The sequence below is a fragment of the Lutra lutra genome, chromosome 1, assembly GCF_902655055.1.
Source record: "Lutra lutra chromosome 1, mLutLut1.2, whole genome shotgun sequence".
NCBI lineage: Eukaryota > Metazoa > Chordata > Mammalia > Carnivora > Mustelidae > Lutra > Lutra lutra.
The window spans coordinates 164,673,161-164,692,479 of NC_062278.1; the positions used below are offsets into that span (position 1 = coordinate 164,673,161).

The 19,319-nt window shown below is 50.0% G+C and overlaps 1 protein-coding gene across 1 annotated transcript; it reads left to right on the forward strand.

Moving 5' to 3' along the window:
- Positions 1-488: 488 nt before the first annotated feature.
- SEC61A1 (SEC61 translocon subunit alpha 1) lies at positions 489-18,260 on the forward strand. The gene is made up of 12 exons (XM_047743193.1): positions 489-655; positions 927-994; positions 3,919-3,984; positions 4,074-4,152; positions 5,091-5,222; positions 7,120-7,229; positions 7,523-7,676; positions 11,621-11,781; positions 13,621-13,818; positions 14,095-14,286; positions 14,695-14,771; positions 16,205-18,260. The coding sequence occupies exons 1-12, from the start codon at positions 649-651 to the stop codon at positions 16,389-16,391; spliced, it is 1,431 nt and encodes a 476-aa protein (XP_047599149.1). The 5' UTR covers positions 489-648; the 3' UTR covers positions 16,392-18,260.
- Positions 18,261-19,319: the final 1,059 nt, after the last annotated feature.

Genomic DNA, 19,319 nt, shown 5'->3' on the forward strand with positions numbered 1-19,319 from the left:
CGAGGGTGTTCCGTCGGCCTCACCAACCAGGCACCTACTAGGAGCCGGGCATTTCAGCCTGCGCTGGGACACTGGCTCCGGATCAAAGGAGCTTACGTTCTATTCACTAAATCAGAGTTCTAAGTACTATGAAGGGCATAGAGTTGACCTGGGACACCGCCTTACTCGCAGGGCTTTGGGCGCAGCGGCTACTGCCCTTTGCCTCAGTTTCTCCACCAGACCGCAACGCCCGGCCTCTGTAGCCCTTTCACACCCTCCGCCCGCGCGTTCCCGCTTGGCCAGGGCTGCGCAGCCGCACACTCCCAATCCCGGCGTGGCCCGCGCCCCGCCCCGCCCCGGCGTCTCGCACCCTCTTCCCGGGAGGCCCAGGAGCCCCGCTGCATGCCGGGAGTTGTGGTCTCGGCGGCGACGGTGAGGGTCCGCGGCTGGCCCACAGCGCGTGGCAGGAAGCGGAAGCAGCCTGCGTCCCGCCCCCAGCTCCGCCCCGCGCCGCGCCGCGCCGCGCCGCGCCGCTCGCCGCGGTGCTAGCACTGACGTGTCTCTCGGCGGAGGTGCAGCGCTCCGGAGCGGGCTGGGCCGCGGACAGCCTCACCTCACTTGGAGTGGAGCGGAGCCGAAGGGGGACCCGGAGCCCGAGCAGCCGCCGCCATGGCGAGTGAGTCCCTCAGGGCAGCCCCGGCAAGGCCGGGAAGGATCAAAATGCCCCTTCCCTTCACCGGTCCAGACGAGCGGCCACCCTCCAGGCCCGCCCGGCTCCCCTAGACCGTGGCCCGCGCCCCCGGCCCTTCTTGGGGGTGCCCGCGAGCCCCCGTGCGCGGTCTGCTCCTCTGGTCCCTGCTCCTGCTCACGCTGGGCGGAAGGCTTCCCCAAGGGAGCGGGGAAGGTTTTTACGTGCCCTAACTCTGCTTTTGTCTCTCCCATCAAAGTCAAATTTCTGGAAGTCATCAAGCCCTTCTGTGTCATCCTGCCGGAAATTCAGAAGCCGGAGAGGAAGGTAAGTTCCCGAAATCGCCGTCCACCGAGGTTTCATGAACTGTCTGGGCGCCCGAAGTTTACAGTACAATTAAAAATGGCTTCAGCACGCCAGATGGGAACTCTGTTTCGCACCCCTTCCTCCTGGCGTGTAGCGGTGTGTACTCCTGAGCTCTGTCGGAAGGTGACCTGGTTGTGTGGGAATTTCCACCGAAATTATGGTGCTGTATTTGGAGCATCTTTTGAGGATATTACTCCAGCAAACAAAGCCTCCGGTTTGCTCGGTCCCAAAAGTGGAACTCGGAGATGAATGAATAAGGCCCCAGAAGCCTCAGGATACTCGGATTGAGTTTCCTTTCCTTCTCCACCTCCAGCACGAGCGCTTCGTGGCTGGGTTTTTTTCTCCCCCCAGGAGGTTTTGGTATGCATGTGCTAACAGGAGGTAAGAGCAGTCCCTTTATCCTGTGCAAATGAGTTAGGACTCTGACAGTCTGCATAAAAGGTACAGAGAAAAAGGGCGTTTTTGTGAACCCTGCTTTTTACAGCAGACACATTAAAACATGAGAAGATAAAAATGTAGAACCTTTATCAGAATTTCCGCTCCTACACAGCTACAGCCCAGGATAGCAAGTTTTGCCAATGCTGGTGTAGCGGTTAAACCGTGGGAAAGTTTTATTTAGATTCTTGCATTCAAGAGAATGAATAGTGAAAGATTTTTGCCTTTAGATTCTTTTACGACTGTTGTTCATGAATTCACATACACATCTTTGTATTAACGTCAATATGGACACTTACATTCTTGAAGCCTCCCCCTTTTTTTTTTTTAACTTGAAATCATTTTGTGTAAGTGTTCCACACACGTGCCCTTTTCAATGGGCAGAATACAAAGTTGTCCCTTCTACCCCAACTCCCTAGCATAGCAGAAAGGGTATATGGCTCTGGAGATAGACAAGCCTGGGACCCACCCTTCACAAACCTTTTAATAGCTGTCTGACCTTGACCTTGTAACTAAGTGTGGTAGATGGAGCAGTGAAAATATGTGCAGGTTGTAGCAGTGGCTCAGGAAGGGATTAATTCTGGAAGATGTGGTTTCTAGTGGTTTTAATGGAAGAATAGAAGTTTGGGGTTTTTTGTGGGGTTTTTTTTGTGTTTTTTTGGTTTTTTTTGAGGGGAGGGAAAGGAATTCCAGGTATAAAGAATATATGTGTGGAAAGCAGACAAGCAGGTGGGAGGGTGTTAGCTGTCGTTCCATATTGCTAGAACATAAAGGGTGATGGGGAGCAATGGAAGGGCCAGGTGATGAGAAAATGTTTAGAAGTCGGTAGAAGATGAGAGTTGTCTCAAAGCTTTTGTAACACAGGGTATATGGGGTGGGCTCCCTGCCTCTCCAGCCCCAGTACTTATTATTACATTGTTTTACCCTTAATTCTTAGCAAATACACTGTCGAACTATCACCTATTGCAAATTAGTTAACCTACAGCATTGCAAGATTTTATCAATTTCAAAAGCTTTTTGATGAGAAGTGATTGTTGGCTAATTCAGCAGCTATTTCAAAGGTAAAGAGCTATTTCAAAGGACTCGGATCAAGAGCTTTTGAAGTTTTGCTGTTGAATTTGGCTGCATCCAGGAGAGGAGACTTGGTTATTAAGAAATGAGGAGTCTTATAAAAATCATCTACTCTTTTTTCCCACGAAGAATCCTTTCAACACAGGCCTGTTGTGTTCCTGGTTAGCTGGAAGTGGTGTTGCCTTCCCTTGGCCTCCTAATTTCTTGGTTTGGTGAGATGACAGATGGGAAGGGGAGCATTCTCAAGAGGAAGGAGGGTTCTGTGACTTCACCCCAGCTTCATGTGGGGTGTCATACCCTAAGTGCCCGCCACCTTTGTGTGGTGGTCTCCTTGGGGCCTGCCTGAAGTGGCAGTCATGGAAGACCTCAACTTCTGTTCTGACCAGAGAGCCAGACTCTTTCTTGGAGCTCATGTAGACTTGGGACTACTTCTCCCATCCAGTTAAAAAGTACTTTTTCAGAGTACAGTTCTATTCACTTCATGCTGTCACTCACAAGGTATTTTTCCATATCAAAATCCTCAGTCCACACAATAGTTACAGTGTTTTTTTAAGCCCTTTAAACCCCTTCTTGCAGGATAGGCAGGAAGTACTAGGGAAGGCAATCAGTTGAGGCAGAACACCTGGAAAAGCTGCCAGCTCTACTTGGTACCAGTGGGACCTTGGGTGGGGATTCTAAATTTTCCTGATGGTACTCACTTGTCATCTATAAAATAATTCCCAGTAGTCACTTGACCTACATGTGTACCCACGGAGATGTGAAAAGTAGGTGCTGTTAGTAGGCACTGAGTAGGTTAAAGGTGTAACTCTCCCTGCCTCCCCCCCCAGTATTTTTTATTACATTGTTTTACCCTTAATTCATAGCAAATACACTGTCGAACTGTCACACATTGCAAATTAGCCACAGAATTGCAAGATTTTATCAGCTACAGAACCTTTTTGAATGATCACTATCTTTGGCTCCTTGTAAGGTCTGATCTGTTTTAGGAATCCCTTGCTGTTGCAACATTGTTCCATCTGGGGTCTGATCCTAAACTGTTAATTCTGGTGACTAAGAGCACAGGTTTTGCACTCAAAACTCACTTCAGCTGTGAGATTTGGGACACGTTAGCTTTCCTAAGACCATTCTCTCATTGTAAAGATAACATTAAGTGACATGAGGCTCCAATGAAATCGTACGTGAAAGGTCTCTGTATGCCTGTCTTGTACGTAGAAAGCCTGCAACACACATCCTTCCATTTCAGTGCTTATGTTTGGCACTCGGTTTGGAGTGTTCAAGGCTCACTTCTCTGGTGAACCAGAGAAAGGGGTCTAATTCGAGTTCATGTCTATGAACTTGTCTTTGTAAATACTGCCTTAATGCATTGTCTTCCACTATAGATTCAGTTTAAGGAGAAAGTGCTGTGGACCGCAATCACCCTCTTTATCTTCTTAGTATGCTGCCAGGTAAGCGCAGTTCCTGTTCCAGAATTGGGGCGGGGCGAAGAGCAGGCTGGGGGTCAGCGTGCTGACTCCTTTTCTCTGCTTGTTTCCAGATCCCGCTATTTGGTATCATGTCTTCAGATTCAGCTGACCCTTTCTATTGGATGAGAGTGATTCTCGCCTCGAACAGAGGTAGGACTCTGGCCATCTGTACCTCTCTCCAGTGTGGATTTGACTGGCCTCCTTCGGTTAAATTACAGGCTTCGGCTTTATGTGGAATTCAGAGTGTTAGGGAGGAATGTTAGCGTGCTGTGCTGAATAGCCTGAGCAGATGGCCAATTCAGCGCTGCGGCATTTGAATGCAACACAAAACCTGTAAGAACAAGATAAGTCTAGGTCATGGAGGATAAAAAAAACATGGAAAAACTAGAATTTTTTAAACAGCTGAAATGATGACATTCGTACCGGTCTTTCTTCTGTTTTGATAACATTCTTTAGAATATGTAACTTATTTCTGAGCTACATCTTCATATCTATAGGTTGTATATACGTGTCCAAAAAAATATGTAACGGTGTTTTGTATACTCTAACCCATTTACCTATGGGTGGGGAGGATTTGAACATTTATGTTGATACTGCTTTTGATTAACTCGCTTTCTAAACATTTCAAATTAAGTTCTAAATCAGTTGGAAGTATAGCTCATTTTAGCATAATGGAAATAGAGGTTTATTCACAACTAGATACAATGGTGCAGACCTTCTTTCCAAACTCCGGAAATTATTTGAATGTTATCCTTTTTTTATTAACTGATGAAGAGATGAACCTTATCTCTGTAAAACCAGAATGTATCTGTTTGGGGTGAATTTAAAGGCTGTCGTCTATTTAAATGCCACGTGACTTCCTAAACAGAATAAGATGTTGCATGGCAGAGTGAATAGAATGAGTTGAATTATACGCTAATCGTTGATATTTGGGGATTAATTTTGAAATTAAATGCTGCTAGCAAACTGAAACACATCAGATTTGTATACAGGGCACACCGTTGAATTTTGCTCATTCATTTTCTTAATATTATGTGTTGCTTTTCCAAGCTCATACTGGCTGTGTTTTGCCTTGCTCTTTCTTCAAGGCACATTGATGGAGCTGGGTATCTCTCCCATTGTCACCTCCGGCCTCATCATGCAGCTCTTGGCTGGTGCCAAAATAATTGAAGTTGGTGACACCCCAAAAGACCGAGCCCTCTTCAATGGAGCCCAAAAGTGTAAGTGAGATTTTGAATAATGTTCAGATGTCTGCAGGTGAGAATTCAAATTTGCTCTGAAGTTTAGGGCATCAAAATAGGTTTTTTTATACGATGTAACCTCCTTGGCCCACCAACCCTGTAGGTGTACTGTGGGCTATGTTAACGAGAGAGCACTTAGATAGAGTCGATGAGGCGGGGTGGTGGGTGTCACCGGGTGTCATGGAGTGGAAGGAGCAGGGCTTGGAGGTCTCGCCCTCCACCAGCCACAATTTCCTTACCACTTAGAAGGAAAACTTCAGAGCTATTTTAAGACTTCATTTGAATAGTGTGTATAAAACCTCTTTCAGCGCCTGGTGCACAGTAGCTACCCAACACGTGGTATTTTCTCTCTGCTCAGAGTTTGGAAGGATTCCACTTAGGGGATAGGGATCCTTTCTGTCCAGCTCTGTGGTTTCCTAGCTCTGTGACCTGGGATGAAGTTAGATGACGTCTCTGAAGTCTCAGTCTTTTCATCTGTAACAGTGAGGATAATGTATTGCTTTATAGCAAGTAATGTGTTACTGGTAATAGTAACCAGTTCTCAGAATGAACCACGTGCAGCCTCTGGTTGTAAAGCGAAATGCATTAATTAGGAAATGACATTTACAGTTGCCTGCACAGCCTTGTTTTATTCCACACCAGCATGTTTTAGAGATCTTCTAGAGTTAGTAGGTGAAATGACTGAGCAAGAAAGACTAATCCAGTTCAGAGTTGTCAGTATCAGATACAAATCAGGATGTAAAATATACACATGTATTATTTTTCAAAAGCACAAATTAGCTGTTTTCTCTTTATTCTTGAACAGTTTTTTGAAATTTTTCTGTCTCAAGATATCTGTTTTATTAGGCACTTTTTTAAAAAGTTAAATAGAAATTATTTGATGGGCATTTTGGAATAAAATTGTATTTCATGCACAAACTAAGCAGAAAAGCTGAAATTGAATCCCAAACCCATCTAGTATTGTGGAACCAATAAAAACATGTGGATTCCACTGTGCCTAACAACAGAGACTAATGAGCTACAAGAAACAAAGATGTGTGCATACAAAAAGGAATGTACCTCGTTGGCCAGAAGAGCTTTGTGGCTGAGGAAACGGAAGTAGTAACTAAATTGACTGCTTTGTGAGTTTTTCCTTTAGAACTATATTAACTACAAGCTGAGAAGGGATCATTTTATCCCAGAGATAATATTCAGTGTGCTGGACTCAGACCCAGATGATAGGCCTGGGCATGTATTCAAGTTAGGGAGCTCTCCAAAGCCTAAGTGACCTGACTTGAGTTTGGGTGCTGCGCGTTGACACCATCACCGAATCACATGCCTCTGGATGTCATCTTCCCTTGCTCCCTGACTCTCCTTTCATAAGAACTAGATTAATGGGATGCCTGGGTGGCTCAGTTGGTGAAGCATCTCCTTTGGCCTCAGGTCATAATCCCGGGGTCCTGGAATCCAGCCCCGCATTGGGCCCTCTGCTCAGTGGAGAGTCTGTTTCTCCCTCTCCCTTGCTTGTGCTCTCTTGCTTTCTCTCTGTCAAATAAATAAATGAAATCTTAAGGGAAAGAAAGAAAAGAACTGTATTAGTACATTTCAACTCTTTCTCCTGCCGTCACTGAAAGGAAAGTGATTTTGGAGAAGCTGGAATTGAAGAGGTTGCAGGCTTTTGTTAGAAGGCATTTGAGTACTTGTACTCAGTACTCTTGTGCTTTGGCCATGGAGCTGCTGAGAGTTCCTGGATTGAGCTCCTCGCAGGCCATGCCTGCATTCTACATCTCCCATCATCGTCCTCCCCAGTGCCTGGCACACAGTAGGTGTTCCAGAACTGTTTTCTCCAGACCGTGTAATGTCCCACTTTGAGAAGACCGTTTTCTTGTGATTCCAGTATTTGGCATGATCATTACCATCGGCCAGTCCATCGTGTACGTGATGACAGGAATGTACGGAGATCCTTCGGAAATGGGCGCTGGAATCTGCCTGTTAATCACCATACAGGTCAGTGCGGCTCTAACGTGTCCCTCCTTCTGAGTAGCTCCTCACACTTAGACTTCCCAAATGACAGATCTGAGGTGGGCATAACAGAAGCATGAGAAGAAGCCAGGGCCCCTGTGGTGGCCTTTCCGAGTTCACCAGAGAAAGGCTCTACTGTCCAAGGTCTACCCTGCCTTTAGTGTTGAGAAGCAGAAAAGCTTGGTATTGCAGAAGGAAAGGAACAGGCCTTTGAAGAACAGTAATGTGCAGTCTGTCTGGGTTGCTTTATTTTATTTTTTCTTTTTAAATTTTCACAGCTCTTTGTTGCTGGCTTAATTGTCTTACTTTTGGATGAACTTCTGCAAAAAGGATACGGCCTGGGCTCTGGGATCTCCCTCTTCATTGCCACTAACATCTGCGAGACCATCGTGTGGAAGGCGTTCAGCCCCACCACTGTCAACACTGGCCGAGGTAAGGGCCCTGGCCTTCCCTGGGGACAGGATTTAGTAGAAAGTACCAGCATGTGCAAGGCAGGAAACAGAAGTTCCCCCATTCCCAGGAAAAATCAAGTTGGTTTTAGGTACATCTCTTCTGATTTTCCTGTGTGTATCTGCAGAGTTTCTGTTTTTTGTTTTTTAAAGTGATCTCTATCTATAGAATTTTTAAAACACAGATAGGTCTGTGCTCATAAAGATGTCCAGCTTGCATTTTTTGTGTATTTCATGAACACTTGCCATGTTAGACTACATAATTTTGCCTCGTTTTCCTCAGCGCAGTGTGGACTTCCATTGCAAGGATGAGGCAGCATTTATTATAGTCTTTTGACGGACATAGAGGTTGTTTCCAGTGTCACTGTTGTTGCAACAGTGAAATAGTGCACATCCTCACAGGTTCATCTTTTCTTGGCAGTCGCTCGCAGTGATTAAGCAGAAATTATGGAACCAACGCACTTGCTCCGATCTGGAGCAGTTTTGGGAGAGAGGCCTGAACTTGGAGCTCACTAGGTTTAGGTCCTGGCTGTTGCTGGTAGAGGTTAAATGGCCTTGGGCACATTCCTCTGCATATCAGCTGTGGGTGCCAGGATTAATGAGAAATAATATGAAATTCTGTGAGGCCTGGCTCAAGAGTAGATGCATGTTACGTGTGAGTGTTGTATGTTATGCCTACAAAGAAGAGAATCTTGTTACAGGCAGTGTCTTTAATGAAACTTCCTAAATATTTAGGGAAGTGTGACTTACAAGGAAAGGAAAATCAGGTTTTTTCATCACTAAATATGTTACACACTCCAAGGAGACTCACGAGAAATAAATATTCGTGCGTGTTTGAGTATTTTTCTTCGAGATGAATGCTGGAAACAGTCTCCGGTGTCCAGAGACCACAATATCTCACTAGTGATCCTCGAAGCAGGTCCCTGGACAAGTGAAGGCCACAGGCACCCAGTAGATTACAAGGGAACCACAATATCTCACTAGTGATCCTCGAAGCAGGTCCCTGGACAAGTGAAGGCCACAGGCACCCAGTAGATTACAAGGGAACCACAATATCTCACTAGTGATCCTCGAAGCAGGTCCCTGGACAAGTGAAGGCCACAGGCACCCAGTAGATTACAAGGGAAAGAGCGTAGCTTGACATAGGAACTGTCAGAAGAGCCTCGGAGAAGAGGGACTTGGTTCCTCCCCGGGTACCTCTGGAATTGTAGGAAATTCAGGACAAATTGGGAGAAAGGAGAGGGTGGAAGGTAATATTTTTCAGGGATGGGTGTGAAAAGGCAGGCGGGAGGAAGGATCATAGGGGTTCAGGGGTGTGAAGACTGTCACTGTAACTGGCCTGGGGGCAGAAGTCTGAAGTCTGAAGATGCGGCACCAGAGTTGGGGCCGGGAGGGGAGGAGTCAGTAAAGGTGCAGAAGCCCCAGCCGAGGAGCCACCTTCTACTGGGGAGCTGGCCAGTGAGGCAGTGGGGGTTGGAGCATGGAAGGGGTGATTCAGCCTGTACTGGAGGGGAAGACAGGCGGAGAACACAGCCCGGTGGCTGTTCCATTGTCCAGCTTTGGCCAGCCAGCCGGTCGTGGAAAGCACAGACCGAGGCACGAGGTGCTAAGAGCGTAATAGACGGGATAGAGGAGGTTCTTTCAAGGGTGATGGAAAATCACAGAGCAAAGTTGGGTTTGTTTCTGGCTTTAAAAGTGTGGGCTGTCGGCTGGTCGTGTTTGAGACTGAGCCGGAGAGAAGCGCAGCTGGGAGGGGTCACTCCAAGCCGCTCGAGTGGCCATTGAGTGTTGCCATGAGAGCTGTGGGTTCAGGGGAGAGGGAAGAGTGGGGTCCCGAGGACTGGACCCTGGAGGAAGGCACAGGTCACGAATGTCACAGATCTGTGAAGGGCAAGTGGGAACAGCTCAGATGGGATTAGTGGGACCGTGCAGGTACAAAGCTGCCTCTGTGCCTGAAGTAACTCTTCGCACTTGGAAGTTCTGTCTTGTTCCCAGAGATGCAACAGGTGGCAAATTTTAAGAAATGATGTTAAAAAGTAGGAGAACTAGAGCTTACCCTTGGCATTGCCCTTCACTCAACAAATACTTTACCTGACATCTGTGAAGGGTCAGGCACTGGGAATACGGAGTGAGCTGAGTGTTCCACATAGCAGGTGTTGGAACAGATACCCAGGGGACCAATGAGGCAGAGAAAGAAGATGGAGATGCTGGGAGGGTTGTCACAGGGTTAGTCTGGATGATCAGGAAGACCCCCTCCCAGCATCCCCCTACCTTGGAGCAAAGTCCTGCAGAGGGTAGGGAGCCTTGCAGCTCTGTGGGGGAAGAATGTCCCATTTAGAGGGAACAAGCAGCTGCAAAGGCCCTGAGGGAGGAGTGTAGTGTTCAGGGTCAGCATGTGTGGCTGGTGCAGAATGAACAAGGTGGAGAGGAGTCGGAGCTGTTGTCAGAGGTACGGGAGTGGGGGGCGGTGTGGACGGAGGGCAGAAGGGAACAAGTCCTTCCTCCCCGGCAGCTGGGGCAGCGGCCTCTGAAGGCCTGTCCTGGCTCCTGCTCTGAGATCCCTGAACCCTGTGCCCTGGGAAGGCAGTATTGTCACAAGCCTGGGAGTGGGGGTGCATGGGGACTGAGCACAGCATCACAGGGTGAGGTAAGGAATTACAGACCGTTGGAACAGTGTTTCTTTCACAGAAGCCACATTCCAGAAGAGGTCAGTGGTGGTCCCCATTGGAAGGTTGGCCTGAAGCATCCTCTTTTTTTTTTTTTAAAGATTTTATTTATTTATTTGACAGAGAGAGATCACAAGTAGGCAGAGAGGCAGGCAGAGAGAGAGAGGGGAAGCAGGCTCCTTGCTGAGCAGAGAGCCCGATGTGGGGCTCGATCCCAGGACCCTGGGATCATGATCCGAGCCTAAGGCAAAGGCTTTAACCCGCTGAGCCACCCAGGTGCCCCCTGAAGCATCCTCTTAAAATGGTTTGGGAACAGAGCAGGTAGTGCCAGCCACCATGTGTTCAAAACTTGAGCACATGCAGGACAGTGCCAAGGCACACCTCATACCACTGTTACTGGTACCTCCAGCCACCCTCAAAGACCATGGTTCTAGACACAGCAGTAGCTCAGGCATGCAGGCTGCCTGAGTATGTCATGGCGTAGACTGTCGTGGGTTAGCAGAGATTACACAGTAACGCAGCGTTCTTGTTATCTGCTTTAGCTTTGGTTTGTTTAACTCTATAAACTTCCTGAAAATTAAGACACCTCTAGGCCTTACTAATGCCCTGTGTGCCCCAAGTTCCTCTCACTTGTCCCTCTGCTCCCTGCTCCTCAGGTCAAGTACCCAGTCTCGTTCTTTCCCTTCAGTCTTTGGGAAGCTCAGTCTGCTTCATGGCTGTGGTTTCCCGGCTCATACTGGCTGCCTCCTTCCACAGCCTCTCGGGGTAGGGTATCAGCTCAGACTTGGATCAGCCATGCGGGGGGCACACATGTGGTCCTTTACACTTGACCATCAGTGTCAGGAGCAGAGCCCGAGCCCCACCTGCCCATCAGAGCCGCAGATGCTCGGACTGCCCAGGCATTTCCAGGAAGAGAATCTGGCAGTGTGGAGGACCCCTTCAGTGTAGGGCCCCTTCAGCCAGAGTTCAGCAGACCCCGCCTTTATGGTTTTGTAACTGATCGTCATGCCACATGTCCAGTAGCCGTTGACGACTCATGCTGAAGAACTGAGATGAGTTAAATCAAAAGGTAGAATAGCCCTTTCTGCAGGTTTGCATTATCTACAAAAGCAGTAGATGAGAGAACTCTCTCCCTGGGGTTATGGGAGTGAGCACTGTGAAGGGTAGGACTTCGTCTTTTTAGCTACTGAGAAAATCAGTAGAGCCAAATTTAGTTGGTGGTTTGTTTGTTTACCACACACATCCTCTCCTTCACCAACAGGAATGGAATTTGAAGGCGCCATCATTGCGCTGTTCCATCTGCTGGCCACACGCACTGACAAGGTCCGAGCCCTTCGAGAGGCCTTCTACCGACAGAATCTTCCCAACCTCATGAATCTGATTGCCACCATCTTTGTCTTCGCAGTGGTGATCTATTTCCAGGTGCGTCCAGATCCCCGTGTACCAAGTTTTAATGGTCTGCCTTTATGTGTCAGCATGCCTTGGCTTACGCATCCCTCACCCACACCCTGGCGGGGCCTGTCCCATCCCATTGTATTGAAATGAGATGGCGTTTAAAGGACGTAAAGCCCAAGGCGAGCAGGATAGGTGCCTCCCACCGAGTCAGGGGACTTGCAGGAACACACGTGAGGCAGAGCTAGTATTTCTGGAATCGTGTTCCTTTGGGTTGGGGCTGTCAGCAGATAGAGAAGATATTAAGTTTTAGTTCAAGAGAAGTGAAAAGCAAGCAGACTAACACCTTCTCTCTATCTTACCCAGTTTGTACCATAATTGCAGGCAGGAGCCTCATCTTGGAAAAGGCTTTCCTCTTACCTTTCAGATGATTCGTCTGTGTCACTTGCTTCTGAACAAGAGAGTGGCACTGCTGGTCACTTTTCTGTAGTCGGGCTAATCTTTGTATTTTTTGATCAGCCACTTTGTATTCTAATATTTATTGACAAGAAGAGACAGCAGTTGAGAGAGTAGTTGAATGCTTGTTGGAAAGGTATTTAAACCAGGCAAGCGCTTTTTCCAAGGAGCAAATGACTCTGTTCCTTTGGCTGAGACTCAGATGCCTCATTACCAATAAGTGGACTCTTTAGGGGCTTGGCAAGTATGCGTTTGGAGCATGAAGATTTTTTTTTTTTTTTAAAGATTTTATTTATTTATTTGACAGACAGAGATCACAAGTAGACAGAGAGGCAGGCAGAGAGAGAGAGAGGAGAAAGCAGGCTCCCCAGGGAGTGGAGAGCCTGATGTGGGGCTCGATCCCAGGACCCTGGGATCATGACCTGAGCCGAAGGCGCCACCCAGGCGCCCCGAAGAATTTATTTTAAATCTTACATATTCTGAGTCCTGTTCTAGGCGTTGAGAGTTTGTGAAAATGATATAAAAGAAACCCTTCCTCCAAGGGTTTCTGAGGGAGAGGTCATATTCATAGAAAATCTTGGCTTTGGGGCACCTGGGTGGCTCAGTCAATTAAGCGTCTGCCTTTAGCTCAGCTTCAAGGCTCACAGCAGGCTCCTTGCTCTTCAAGGAGCCTGCTTCTCCCTCTCCCTCTGCCTGCCACTTCCCCTGCTTGTGCTCCCTCTCTGTCTATCCAATAAATAAGATCTTAAAAAAGAAAAGAAAAAGAAAAGCTTGGCTTTTCTGTGTATTATCGGAAACCTCTTAAACAGCTGTTCTGGGATGCGAGGTAGATGCTGTGGTGGCATGGGTCTTGGGGCCACTGAAAGTATAGGCAAGAGAAGCACTGCTAGAACTTGAGCATGTGTTCTTCAGGCTTTTCTAGTATATTCTATATAGAGCTGGATATAATGTGCTGGATTTTGGTTTCTGACAAAAGTAGGATTATCTCTGCTGGGCTTTGGTGCAGTTTTAAGCCAGTATTTCTGGGACACCTTTTTTTTTTTTTTTAAGATTTGTATTTATTTGAGAGGAAAGAACAAGAGAGAATGTGAGAGCACACGAGTAATGGGGAGGAGCAGAGGGAGAAGGAGAAGCAGGCTCCCTGCTGAGCAAGGAGCCCACCATGGGGCTTGATCCCAGGACCCTGGGATCATGACCTGAGCTGAAGGCAGACATTTAACTGACTGAGCCACCCAGGCACCCCTTCTGGGAACCTTCTGTTCCGATGCCCTCAGGTGCAGAGGTGGGTAAGGCAGGGGAACCACAGCCCTGGAAGCGATGCTTGTAGCCGGCTCCCTGGCAGCTGTCCCCAGCCGGGCTGGGTTTCTGGGCAGTGAGGCAGCGAAGGGCGTTCCACTCTGTTTGGTGTCTCAGGGCTTCCGCGTGGACCTACCCATCAAGTCAGCCCGTTACCGAGGCCAGTACAACACCTACCCGATCAAGCTCTTCTACACCTCCAACATCCCCATCATCCTGCAGTCCGCCCTGGTGTCCAACCTGTACGTCATCTCCCAGATGCTGTCCGCCCGCTTCAGTGGCAACCTGCTGGTCAGCCTGCTGGGCACCTGGTCTGTAAGTACGGCTGCTCGGGGCTAAAACCGTCAGTTTTAGCGCAGGTTGCAGGCTGTGCACCTGTGCGTCTCACTATGAGCACGTATTTCATCCATAGGTATTTGCTGATCATGCCTTTTACACATTCAGCATGTTCAGTTCCCTTTTTATTGAGGGAACTGTACTATGGGCCCTTGAGCAAAATCGTCATCTGTGTCATCTGCTCAAAACCATTTCTGTCCTGATGCGGAGGTACAATGAAGCGGCCTTCACAGGCTTTGTGCGTAACCTTTCCAGGATACTTCCTCCGGGGGCCCGGCACGTGCTTATCCTGTTGGCGGCCTGTGCTACTACCTGTCCCCGCCAGAATCCTTTGGCTCCGTGTTAGAAGATCCCGTCCATGCCGTGGTGTACATAGTGTTCATGCTTGGTTCGTGTGCGTTCTTCTCCAAAACCTGGATTGAGGTCTCGGGCTCCTCTGCCAAAGATGTGAGTATATAGAAGTTACAGCGAATTTCTTGAGAGGAGGTTAATCCAGGAAACAGTAGTCCTCACCCATTCGGGGTCTGAGGGGTCTCCACCTGTCTCCTCTTGCTAAGAAAGTGGTCTGTGGACACCCGCAGATGCTTCATGCTCATGGTGGGGCAGTTGTGAACCCTCGGTGGCCAAAGATGAACGCCAGCAGGAAGCCAGCGCTGTATTGGGGAAGCTAGAGCCACAGTGTGCGGTCACACTTCGCCCCGTGACTTCTCTGCGGTGAAGTCAGAGTTACCTGTGTGAGGGCTTAGGGCGCAGAAGAGGAAAAGCTGCGAGTGTTGAGCCCCACCAGGAGGCATCCACCTTCCTTCAAGTTCAGGTCTCCGATTTAACGGTGTCTCCTTGGTGGGTGTCATGCAGGTCGCAAAGCAGCTGAAGGAGCAGCAGATGGTGATGCGGGGCCATCGAGAGACTTCCATGGTCCATGAGCTCAATCGGTGAGTGCTGGCCCCCGGCCCTCAGACTCCGAATTTGTGGTTTCCTTCCACACCAGGTATCCTGATCTGGCTTAGGGGTTTCCTATCCGTTAATTCCTACCCTTGGGTAACGAGGTAGAAAAGACCCCTGTGTCTCTAATTCCTCTACGCTCTTGCTTGATGCTGGAGACTGGGGATAGGGTAATAAAAGCATGCCGTCCCTCTCCTCAAAGAGAGAGCCGCCAGGGAGTGAGACAGAGGCATGTGGCTCTGCGGGTACAAGAGGGTGTGGTAAGGATATGGGCAGCCAGCTGGCTGCTGGGGAAAGGGGCAGTGTCCAGGGTCCCTTTAGGAGACCCAGTGCTAGAGGCAGAGCCACCAGAGGGAGGGCCAGCTGACTGCTGAGAGGCCGCGGTGGGAGTGTGGGCTGGGGGCAGGAGGGCTCCAAGTGCTGCAGGAACCTGGGGACGCAGAGGAGAGGCCGGCCGCAGCACTTGGTGACCAGCTGGGTGTTGCGTGCAGGGCAGAAGAGAGCTCTAGGCTGGCCCTTGGGGTGCTCATGGGGGATTTGGCTGTCTGCACCTCCTCTCCACTTACCATGGAGCTGCCTCGGGCAGCAGGGGTGGTGGTGTTAAGTATCTCAGGCTTTTCAAGCCTGTCGCGACTACTCGTTTCCTCCACCACCACTGGGAAGCGGCCGCTGACAGTACCTACATGGATGAAGGGGCTGTGTTCCCACAAAACTGTTCCCTAGGTCAGGGGGCCAGCCAGGCTTGTCCCGCTGCCCATAGCTTGCTCGCCTCACCTGAAGGAAGCAACCACGGGAAAAGCCAGTGTTTCAAGTTTCAGGTTGTTTTCAGATCTCTAGAGGGGTGGTTTGCAGTTTCATTCGTTCAATTCCTCTGCGGCCTCTTGATTTACACCCACCATTCAGTCCTAACAGATTGCACGCCACTTAGGAAATTTTAAATTTTCTACTAGCCACTTTAATTAAAAAGGTAAAAATATACATGAAACTCACAAAACCTTGTGTGTAGGCTATATCTTAAAAAGAAAGTAAAACGAATCTGAGTAAATTTAATGATATATTTTATTTAACTCCCCATGTCTAGAATTTAATTTCAAGTTGTAGATAACATGAGGAAAAGCATCGTAAGATATCTTATATTCCTGTCTTCAAAACCTCATGTGATGTCTTTAGCATCTCGATTTGGAACTAGTCCCATTTCATGAGCGCTGTGTGGCTCATGTGGCACCTACTGTGGCACCACAGCCCTAGTCCAGACCATCAAGGTGTGTGAGTGGTGAAGGTTCAAGGAGGTAGTGGAGTGACCCTGGAGTCAGGATCTTAAATCAGATGTGGGCATGTCCGAAGCCCTGGTCCCTTCCCGAGGCCAGGCCGGGGCTAGGGGTCTGCATGGTGGCTCATGGCTCATCGGCCCCCTGTCCCTCAGGTACATCCCCACCGCCGCAGCCTTTGGTGGGCTGTGCATCGGGGCCCTCTCCGTCCTGGCCGACTTCCTGGGTGCCATCGGGTCTGGAACTGGGATCCTGCTCGCGGTCACGATCATCTACCAGTACTTTGAAATCTTCGTGAAGGAGCAGAGCGAGGTCGGCAGCATGGGGGCCCTTCTCTTCTGAGCCACGTCTCCCTGGACCAGGAGAGGGGCCCTGCCTGGAGTTGCAAGGGAGGGGGACAGTGAGGCCCGTGGGGTGCTCATTGCAGGAGTGCTGCTACAGCACCGGGACTTTTGTTTAATAATGTTTTTGAATTTCATACTCTTTCATTCCACTTTGTAAAGTGCTAGAATTTTTCCAGTTTGAAATTTTGCTTTTTATGCTGGCATTGGCAGAAAGAACGGTAGGAAGGAGGTTTTATGGAGCTGACTGACAGAGGTGGGGACGGCAAAGGACGGTCCCCAGGTAACTTTTTTTTTTAATCTTTGCACGTGCTCAGTGCCGTAGGCGGCTGCAGTGGTCTGAGCTGTTCCCCTAGCATGGGAACTTTTTGAATAGAAGCACAAACCTCGTAGCTGTGTCTCCGTCTTGGCCATAGGGCACGAGGCTGAGAGCAAATCATGTTTTCTGGTGGACATGACTCACTGGTGAGTCCCTATCACAATCAGGGGTTAGAATACCTGGCTTCAAACTGTTTCTCTGGAAGACACCATTGTTTTCCCCTTTTATAAGTAGTTTTTTAGGAACAAGCCTCTTCGAAAGAAAGGGATGGGTTTTCCAGAAGACACTCTTGGGCCGTCTGTTAATTTTTCTGCATGTGCCTGTTGGCTATTCTCGTTGACTGTTCTGGTTGGGCTTTTGAGGCTGAAGAGCACGGAGTCGGCTTGGCTCCATCGTGTCTGGCTGGCTGTCATCGGTTTGTGTCCTCTGATGGAGCGAGGCCAGGATTCTCCAGGCTTATGGAGTTGGCGCCTGGCCCAGACGGGTGGACGCTGCGTGACCCTTGAAGTGACGTGTGTCTGTACCATCCTTCCGGTTGTCGCCGGACGGGCCTCCCGCTCGCCTACAGCAGCCCTCACATGGAAAGACGGTGGCTTCACTTTTACAGGCCACTGTGCCTTCCAGGCTGAGAACGTCCCATCATGTTTATAGCACTTTGCTTCACTGTGCCTAGGACCAAATGCATGTTAAGTAAATGACCAGATTCCACCTGTCCTCTAGCTTCAGTCAGCACCGCCCCGCAGAGAGGAGGGTGCAGGCCCCACATCCGTGGCAAAATCAGGGTCAGAGAGCTTAGGTCTTTGTTTTTGTTTTTGTTTTTTAGTAAGTTGCTCCAGCCTGTGACTGGAAAAGACTCATGGTGATGTCTAGAATGAGTTCTGTTTGTGGTAACAGGGGACCTAGGGTTTAGGCAGCGGAACCTTTTCCGAGGCCGGCAGGGAGGCTCCTCGGACAGGCGGTGCTGGCAGCAGGGACAGCAGAGTCGGGCACCACAAGCCTGAGGAATTCTCCCTGGAGGAAGCCCCAGCTCTAAGGAAGCACCCGGGGCCCTGCGGAGAGAGATGCCCCACCAGCAGCCGGCACACGGTGGCCTTCGAAGCAGAGCCATGGTCACGACTCAGTAGAGCTGAGTCTGAGCTCCTAGGACACCTCACTCACAGCGCTAACCAGGGAACAGACCAACCGAGGGACAAGAAGCGACTTGCCCGAATCCACCTGGCAAGTCAGCAGCAGAAGCAGGATGGGCCCGACAGGTCTGTTGACCCCTCAGTCCAGGGCATCCCACCATATCACACGTGGCCTTGTCAGACCCAGTCCTGAGCAGAGACTCGATGCTCCCCCCGCGGCACGCCATCTGCTCAGCCCCACCCGTGGTTACGCTGTGGGCACCAGCCTTATGGGTGGGGCCCTGCGTGGCTCGTGCTCTGTGGTCTGTGATCACAGTGGGTAGGGGCTGACCCCAGCTTCCAAGGGACTGTCACTGTGGACGCCAAAATGGCATAAATGAGTTAAGGTGAATAAGTGACAAATAAAGCCAATTTTTACAAGCCACTTGGTCACGTTCTCTTGGTTTACAGCTCCCAAGAAGGCCGGTGGATGCAGAGCTGGGGTGTGTGAGGCATGGTCGAGTCCTGCTTTGGCACAGGGCACCCTAGGTCTCCCTGGGATGGAAGTGCCTCCTCAGGAAGGCATTTTGCCTGGGAAGCTGCCTTCTGGTGGCGTCTGCTGCATTCCCTGGCTTCCGGTGAAGTGAGACGCAGATGACTGGCTGCTGCAGGGCTGGCATTCGGGCAGCCCCAAGGCCCTCCCAGGAACACGGGAGGGGACTGGCGTCTCACTTGTGACTATGGCCCACCACGCTATCCCTGTGGCCCACACCACCCCATCCTTGCAGCCCAGGCCAAGGGGTACCGTGGCCCTCGGCTGCAATGGTGGGCATGCCCGCACATCCAGTCCCTGACCAGCCAGACCCATCACAAAGCCAGGAGGGTTGCCACCCTGCCCTGGACCCTAGCATCACGTGGATGGTGGTGGCAAACAGCAGCTATGCAGGAGTCTTCCTGAGGGTTTCCACTCTAATGAGAACAGCAGACCATGTTTCCAGGATGACATGAGGAAAACACTTCCCACTCACCTAGACCTGGATTTAGAAGCCAACATGCTTGTCGCAGACAAGGCCTCACCTCAAACCCTCCACCACTGCCGCCAGCTGGTGCTTCTTCAGTGACTCCCAAGTGACAGGTGAGCAGGGCCTTCCTCCTCAGCTGGGTGTCCCAAGGACAGCCTTAGGCTTTGTCTTAGAAAACTTCGGATTTCCGAGATGGCCTTGGGCCAGGGCACTGAGACCACGAGAGGGACGGGTTGGAGCCTGGCCCTACAGAAGCCACCTGTTGATGCTGCACCAAGGCTGCCCCCAGACAGGGTGTGTGGCCCTCTGTCCCATGCTCCCTCCCCCCCGCTGGCCACAGGAGCAAGCTCGGCCCCAGTCTGGAGCTGGACAAGCAGCCACTGTGGAATGTCGAGCCAGGCAGGGGGCCAGGCTCTGACCCCCAGGGAGGCACCGCCCCCTTCTTCACTGCCAGGAATGTGGTTCCGGGTACCAGGCTCTGC